General features: G+C 32.5%; 1 protein-coding gene across 2 annotated transcripts in view; it reads left to right on the top strand.

The window, feature by feature from the left end:
- Positions 1 to 8186, top strand: part of LOC110029059 (nudix hydrolase 16, mitochondrial) — a 19474-nt gene extending 11288 nt beyond the window's left edge. For both annotated transcript variants that reach the window (XM_020731172.1, XM_020731171.1), the window contains 2 exons: positions 7117 to 7200; positions 7769 to 8186. In XM_020731172.1, coding sequence (XP_020586831.1) covers positions 7117 to 7200; positions 7769 to 8029 — 345 coding nt within the window. In that variant the 3' untranslated portion in view covers positions 8030 to 8186. The remainder of the gene's footprint in view (positions 1 to 7116; positions 7201 to 7768) is intronic.
- Positions 8187 to 9098: the final 912 nt, after the last annotated feature.

The following is a 9098-nucleotide window of genomic DNA, read 5'->3' as shown; positions in this document are numbered from 1 at the left end:
TTCTTTATTCACTAGGGTTTGGCTCGTTTTAGCTCGAAAAAAAAAAAAATCATATAAGTATTTATAATATATATATATATATATATATAATAAAATATTAATAATAAGAACCTATTTGACATCACTTCTCTTTTCAATTTTAGTTGATATAATTTTTTTATATTTTATTTTAAAACTAAATTTATTTGTATTTAAAAATAATCTAAAGATATAAAAGTTGTTGTGAGAATTTTTTAAATCAATCAAACATGATTTAATTTAAATCAAAAAATAAAAAACATAAAAGTTAAAAACTAAAAAATAAAAATAAAAATGATCCAAAATGACCCTTAAGATGTTCATAGATAATTATTTAATTTATGACATACAAAAAATAAGTATATATTATTTTTTATTATATCAAGATTTAAGTCATCTTAATCAATAATCATTTATTAGAAGAAATAAAAAAATTACTGACTTCTTTATCATCGAATTCTTATGTATTTACATATGCAACACTTAAATTTTGACTTCTACATTAGTCTACCCAAATCTTTCATATCACATTTAATGTCTCACTATTTTCAGTTTTAAAAAATGAATGCACCTTTTCCTATATGTAAGGTGGCATGTAAGTAAAAATTAAAATTTATGTGTTAGATATGTAAATACATAAAAATTGAGTGGCATGTATGTAAATCTTTCATAAACTTTATATATATATATATATATATATATATAACTTTTGGTTTTTTGGGCTCTCTTGTATTTTTTTATTTTTTTATTTTTCGAACAATTTGCATATGGTGTTTATCGTGTGGGTATGGTGTCATGCTTGGGCCCTCTCATACAATCTATCTGTATATTTCTTTTTTTTTAATATATTAGCCCTTCGGCTATTATATATATATATAGTAAAAAAATTGTCTTAAAATATTTTTAATTCATTAATTAAGCCACGTGTTCAACACGCCTTCCCACGCTTGTTCTCTCTTTTTAAATATTATTTAGATTGAACATTTATATGTAGTGTTTGACACATGTCGGTCTGCACGACTCCTTAATTAGAAGTATCCATGCATCATAGGATTTAGAATTAGGTTTTGCTCGCCTTTCTTATTTCATGTGGTTTTTTGTCCAAGTATGTTTATAGCTTGAGTGGATCATTTAACTTCCATGATTATTTACATTATTAGACCTAATATTTAATGCTTCTTATTAAGAGTTAAAGTTTCATTCTAAATTTTATTTATTTTTTAATTATAATTTATGCTAGTCAACTTATAGGTTTTATTTTTTACCTTGCATTAGAAAATGCATCTGCTATTATCACTCCATTAAAAAGAGTTAACAATGCACCACATAGATGAACTTAGTATAAAGAGATTTGAAGGAGAAGAGGTGAACTTAAGGTTAAATATTGTTCAAAATGATTTTCAAGAATAGATTCAACATCTAGATACCACTCAACAAGAATAAAAAGGAATTCATAAAATCAAACCTAGATAGTTAGGAGAAGGATAATGATGTTTAATATGTAATGCTAATAAGACATTGATACCATCTTGCTTAGTGTTTTCTAGAAAAAAAAAAAGATTATGGATGAAGAGGGAGAAGCTTTAGTGCATGAATTAGTTAATTAGTTTGTCTTATTAAAGACATTCAAGATTAAGGACATTCTAGAGGATCTCTCATTTAACATGAACATTTTTTATGCTCTAAAATTTAACTTTAATTTTTAAAGCACCACTATTAATCAATATTATTTCAAAAGTAGGGAGAAGTCTTGCAAATTCATAATATATTGTGGAAACCACATAAATTTGGTCTTTAGATCCACCTTTCAGAGCATGAGTCCTATGCCTTAGCTTTATCTCTTACATAGTTAAAATATGATTTCAATAATCCACTTATTTGGCTCACATTTGATGAGATGTGTCACAAATGGATGCCACTCATGTACTTTTGGGATGAGCTTCATTGGTTACCTATATGTTACCCTTTTTTTTAGTGTGAATACATATGTATTACAATAAAATCATGAGAGACCTCTGAATCTTTCTTAGCCCAAAGAAGCATGTCTTCAAGCATATTGATAAGACAATACCTTGAATCCTTTTGAGTCCAAACAAGCACAAAGAAGTTTTAATTTGATCCTTGTGTAGGATCATAGAAGAAGTCCATTTACATTTTAATAATGCACCAAGCTTGAGTTCAAACCATAGGGACTATGTTTTAGCTATGGAGGCAAGGAGCCATCAAGTTAGTCCTCATATTGAAGTGAATTATATGCTAGCCGCTATCAAGAATATCTATTTTTAGAGAACTAGCTGACCAGTTCCCGCTTATATGGAGTATTATGCATGCCTTTGATCTTATCCTCGGACCATTCTTGCTCAATTTGCTTGGTTATCTAATAAGCTACATTAAGAATACTAAGTTCTTCAAACAAGATGATGACAATAGAAGATTCATAAGGAGAGCTTTAGTTCTAGTGCATTTCTAACCTAATATTAAAGAAAGATGATGTTTGGTGGAGATTCATACATAGTTGTGCCTTCAGTAAGATGACTAACTAGTACTTAGTCTCAATGCTTAGATTTCCGATGTAGTTGTTATGTTGTTTATATTAATAGCCATTATCACTTCAACATGTTTTCAACCATTTAGGTTTGTCTTTTTAAATCCTTATTCTTCCTTCATTCATATTGAATTCTAGATATTTATCATTAACGAATATCATTATTAGCCTTATACAAACTATTTGAAATCAACATTCTCTATTTATTTCATGTTTTTAGGTGTTAAATTTAAATAACATAATAAATCCAATGAAATTCTATATCATATACTCGTAACTTTACTAATTATACGTGTCAAAAAAAGTTTAACCAATTAGAACTATCAAATAGTATACATTATGTTGTATCACCTAAATTTTTATTTGCATTATCGTCATGGTAAAAATTAATATAAATAAAAATATGATATTTTGATTTTTTTCATACTAAACTTTTGTACCTACGAGCTCCACCATTTCTTGTACTTGTAGATTGTTTATTCCTAGACTATCCCTATTTTTCTTGAAAATATTTTTGATGCTACAAGTCTTCTTATTAGACGTTTCGTTGATGTGAAGTGATGGGAGGATTTTAACTGAGAGCTACTCAATGCTGTTAGTGGTGTTATTGTGGTATGGACCCTTGGAGTGAGTTGGTGGCATCTAGGGTTAGATAATAAGGGGAACTATGAGTGTGGTTAAGTATAACATGAGTGAATTATTTCTAACTTTTTGTGGTAAGTGAAGGCTTTCATAGGCTCTTATTGTTTATGATTTTTTTGGAGAATAGGGTGAAGGTTAGTCCCCTCTTATTGTTTACGTTTTGTGGTAAGTGAAGGCTTCCACCTGGCGTTTAGAATCTTCCTAGGCAAAAATAGGGGTTTCCGTCCCCCTAGACTGGGCCTGCCTGCATGTTTAGACCAGCTAGTCTGGCTAGGCCAAGCTTGTCCAGGCAGTTCTAGAAGGTACTGGTGTAACTATGATAGCCCGAGCTTTCACCCATCAATGTATTATCCGCTTTGATCTATTGGCTCCACAGTTTTGTCTTGTTGGTGTAACTTCCCAGGAGGTCACCCAACCTAGAAGTGATCCATGACAATCACACTTATCTTTAGAGTTTCGAATCGAAACTCCAACCATTATACCAAAATGTGCATCGATGTTTAAGAGTTTGGCTTCAAATACTTAAGGGATTTCATATCTCTCCCACTTAAGTACCTGACGTCCTTGTCAGTTCTCTATACCCAAAAGCATCCACCAAGAAGATGAGATTCTAGAGGTGGGCCCTATACATTCAAGTGGTGGCTCCCACCATGTAACACTTTGTTTCATTCAGGGTTCAAGAGATGGCTCCCATGGCGTGACATTTTATTTTGTATGACACGTAATTCTCATCTTCTGGCTGGTATAATACTCTGATACCATTTGTGATAGTCGAAACTCTCGCCCATCAAGGTATTTGTCCACTTTGACCTAATGGCCTCACGATTTTGCTTCGTTAGTATAGCATCCCAGGTGATCACCTATCCTATGAGTGTTTCAACATGAACACACTTAACTTTGGAGTTTCTAATAAAATTCTACTATTGCACTAAAATGTGTCTCGATGTTTAAGAATTAGGCTTCAATCACTTAATAGGTTTTACAATCTCCCCCTCTTAAGTAATTATTGTCTTCGTCATTGCTCTATACTCAGAATCATCTATCAGGTAGATGGGATTCTAGAGGTGTCCCCTACAGATTCAAGAGGTAGCGTCCACCGTGTAGTACTTTGTCCCATCTTGGGTTCAAGAGGTGATTCCCTTGGCGTAACAATTTGGTTTGTATGTCACTTTGTTTCCATCATGTTGGTGCAATGCTTTGATACCATTTTTGATAGCCCGAACTCTCGCCCATCAAGGTATTGTTCTCTTTGGCCCAGTGGCCTCACGGTTTTGGCATATTGGTGTAACTTCCTCGGAGGTCACCCATCCTAGGAGTGTTCTGAGACGAGCACATTTAATTTTTAAGTTTTTGTCGAAATTCCAACCGTTTACCTCCAAAAAGTGCATCGATGTTTAGGAGTTCGGCTTCATTATACTTAAGGGGTTTCACATTCTCTCTCATTTAAATAACTTATATCCTCGTCAGTTTTCGTATCCCATAATCATCCACCATACATATAGGATTCTAGAGGTGGCTCCCATCATGTAGCATTTTGTCCCATCTTAGGTTTAAGAGGTGGCTCCCATGTTGTAGCACCTTGGTCTGTATGGCACTTAGTTCCCAAACTTAGTTCCATCTTCTGGCTAGTGTAATGCTCTGATACCATTTATGACAGCCCGAACTCTCACACAGGAGGGTATTGTCCGCTTTGGCTCAGTGACCTCACAGTTTTGCCTCGTTAGTGTAACTTCATAAGTCACCCATCCTAAAAATGCTTCTGCGCAAGCATGCTTAACTTTAGAGTTTCTAATGAAATTTCATCATTACACTAAAAGACATCTCAATGTTTAAGAGTTCGGCTTCAATCTACCTAAGAGGTCTCACTATAACAGCTATCCAACTAGCCTAATGAAGTTTAGGATTAGCCTTAGGCTACCACTATTTACAAGGGTAACTACTTCCATGGTTTATCAATAAAATAATATTTTTTGAAACTAATATTTAATTTCATTGTATGCATTTTTGCCAAAATCAATAAATGTGAGGCACAACCCTGTACTAAAGTTTCATTCCATATTATTTCTCCTATGAAAAATATCTTAAAAAGATGAATACAATCTGTCAAGGATTGTTACCACGGCATCTAAGGTATTTGGGAGAGATTAACTAACGTTCCTATCTTGAACTTAATGTAAGATGATGCACATATATGAAGAAAATTGAATCAATTTAATTTGTCTATTGTAATTGTTATAATATGAATTATCCCTATAGTTTGGATTTATGAAAAAACAAGAATCATTCTCATTTATGTCTAATTTGGATCCCTCTATAGTTTCGCTTTCCTCCTGAACCCTTTTCTCAAAATGAGAAGAGGATCGTACAGGGTTTAGTTGCTCTTTTTTAAGTGCTTGTTGCTTACCGAAGATCCAATTTCTAAAATTGGTAGGTCGTTGGGTTATTCAAATAAGTTATTTTTTCGGTGGTTTTTCCATGTCACAACTGGTTCATCCAGCTATGCCTTGAGCCTTTTGCTCAATGGTGGCCGGCCATTGTCTAGCCCAGGAATGCGTTGGATATCTTTGTGGTTGTATTAAATAACTGCATTAGATCAAAGTTTCAGCCGTGAATTTGAGCCCTTACTCCTCCACTCAACCATTCTTTCTTGGGAAAAAGTTTGTAAGAGCTTTTCATTCTCTTTCATTAATGCTATCGTCTCTTTTCAGGTCTCTCTGTCTTATGCCCTTCTGAAAAAAAAAAACAAAACAAAAAGATCGTTTCTTTTGCTCGCAAGGCTTATAAAAAAAACAGAAAGATATGCTCCACGCATTCCTTCTAAAGTGTTATTCAAGTTGTTAATATATTTTGTCCGGTTTTATCGAACTTCTAGCTGTATTAATTTTAATAGTTTTATTTCTATTTTATAATCATTTTTCACCAATTCTCATCATTCACATTTTATTTACATCTTCCTGTCTTTTGTACATGCCTAAAACATATCTATCACCTATTTTTAGCTTCTTATACTCTTGTTGTCCCTAAAATATATTCTCCCTCTATCATTACTACTTTTTTCACAGATCATTTTATAGTCTTATTACTACTATCATGTCTACACTAATTGTAGGCACCATTGTTTATCCAAATAATTGAATCTACACAGTTTGACTAATTGCCTTTTTTAAAAAAATTTGTTAGGCTTCTTTGATATCATTTTTTGTACTCGTGCAACCATAATCTTGGACAATCACTAATCCATTGCGTTTCGAGAATCACTCAACCAAACAACAGAACTTCTTACCTTCATACTTAAGCGCTCTCCCAAAACCCTAGCATATATGAAATTTTTGGCCAATTAAATGAGGTAATTACTAACTTTGGAGTGTGATAAAGCAAAAGTGACTAATGGATGAAAATTGTGGTTGAGAAGGATAATTGGTATTCAATTTATGATTAATTATTCCTTTTCTTTTTATTGAAATATCTTTGCCTTTGGTTTGACATTTGTCGAAACAATGCCTCTATTATGGACACTCTTGGTAGTTTTCTGCTGTTTTCATGTTGTTATTGGTGCTGAAGGGCAATCTGTGCTAAAAATTGTTAAGGGAACTCAATGTACATACCAAACAATTTTTAGGTATTACATATCTAACACCTAAGTTTTCATATTTACATTTATAAGACTCTGGTCATAAACCAATGCATGAAATGTAAGTAATAGTGGTAGTTTTTATGTGAGGTTAAAGAGTCAAGTTTATGACTGTAAATATGAAATTTTTAAGTGTTAGATATGTGAATTGATAAGAATTGGGTGGTATGTATGTAAATGGCAACTTTTAAATATGTTCTGCAAGAAGCGTTGCGCTTATCCTTCTTTTACAGTATGACAAAATAATATTTAATCTGAGGCCATGGTCATTTATCTACAGGGAGGATGGGAAAATGATGAAACTGTTGAAGAGGCAGCCTTGCGGGAAGCCCTTGAGGAAGCAGGGGTTAGAGGAGAACTTAAAGTAAGTGTTCTTCTCACTTCTTTGCCATATAGAATTTCTTTTTTTTTCTTATTTTTAAATTATTTTTTTAAGATGGAGAAAATATTTTGGGGATTTAGCTTGACTATGCCAATGATGATGAAATTGTTATTAATGAGAATATGATTTGGCCAAACAATTAAATCTACTATGTCAGGAATGGCCAAGCCATGATTAAGTGTTACTAAAAAACAAATGGTTGAATTAACTACTTTAGCAGTATTCATTGTTGGTTTGAAGGATATCAAAAGACTATTTTACCATTTCTCTATTGCTTCAAAGAATATAAGTGCTAACATAGTCTCTTAACTATTTACATGAGATCATTCCAGTCACATAGTCAATAAAAGTGTGAAATTAGTCTTTATACCCTTTTAAGAGTGGCTGTAATAGTCCCCTTTTTTAAAAGTTTGGGGAATATTTTAGCTCTATAGGGACTAAATTGACACTTTTATAGACTTGGACTTAACCACAAAGAGTTGGGGTATCACTTCAGCACTTTTCTCCGAACAAATTTTCCGCGTGACTAACGATTGTATGAGCTTCACAGGATTTTTTGGGATATTATTATTTCCGCAGCAAAAGTCTTCAGGATGAATTCAGTCCGGAAGGATTATGCAAGGCCGCAATGTTCCCATTGCTGGTCACAGAAGAACTCTGCTCATGGCCAGAACAGAGCACTCGTCGGAGGAGTTGGGTTACAATTCCTGAGGCCGCAGAGCAATGTAGACATCCATGGATGGAGGAGGCTCTTGTTGAGGGATTTTCAAAGTGGCACGCCAAACAAATGAATTATGTAGATGAGGATTAACCCCCAACCCCCCGGTAATGGAAACTAATTTGAGCTCATTTTTGGAGATTCAGCTGAATAGACTTCCTTCATCTCAAGCTTATTTTAGTTTATTGAAGTTCTCAGGCTTTGGTTAAATTTGTTTTATGCTTAAAAGATGTTATGTTTTTTTGTTATTTGAACATGTATTGCTATACCTGAATTCTTCTTGTTTTTTTTTCCTTTGATTTTTTTCATATTGGAATTACTTTTGGTTTAGGAATTATTCCAGAATTTTAATATTGATTAATATGCATGACAATAATAGACAATCAATCACTTGTATCGAACTCATATTAAAGTAATTTGGATACTCATTTTTTTTTTGTCTGATTTTCATGATTAATTATGATTGATGGTTGAGCATGTGTTCTGTAAACAAATGAATGGCGCTGATGGTGCATTCAATGGCAGCATATTTTATGAAGAAAATCAGTTTTTCCTTGGCATTTATATGCATACCACACAATTCCTATGTATTTACATATCTAAACATTCATTTTTACATGCATAACATTCAAATCCTTAACATGACGTTAAAAAAATATCACCATCATTATCATTTTAGACGTGAAATGCACATTTTTATGTACAAGTTTATGATATCAACATGCTATATAAGTGTAAATATAAAATTTTGGAAGTTAAATTTGTAATTATATTAGAATTGTGGCGTGTATGTAAATGTCCCTTTTAATTCCTTATGATGAAGTGGAACAGATTGGCTGTAAATAATCAACCCCTCATTTTATCAAAAAAAAAAAAAAAAAAAAGGTAAAACGGAAAAATAAACATGTTAATTAAGAAAAGTAGCTTTGAAGAATTTATTGTTTGGTTTTATTATTTAAAGAAGATTTATTTTTGGCTAAATACTAGACAAGCCAAAGGCAACAAAATTACCACCTGATTCGATAACAAATAATCAAATAAGACCACCACACCCACCGGAGACAAAGCTTCGGAACATATGAAATGTCACTAAAACATGACAAGCCATACATGAAGGATATATCAATTTACTCTCTCCATATATATATATATATATAGGGCA

This window comes from Phalaenopsis equestris, unplaced genomic scaffold, assembly GCF_001263595.1.
Source record: "Phalaenopsis equestris unplaced genomic scaffold, ASM126359v1 Scaffold000545, whole genome shotgun sequence".
Lineage (NCBI taxonomy): Eukaryota > Viridiplantae > Streptophyta > Magnoliopsida > Asparagales > Orchidaceae > Phalaenopsis > Phalaenopsis equestris.
Note: the sequence above shows the minus strand (reverse complement) of the source record. Positions and strands in the feature narration are given on the sequence as shown.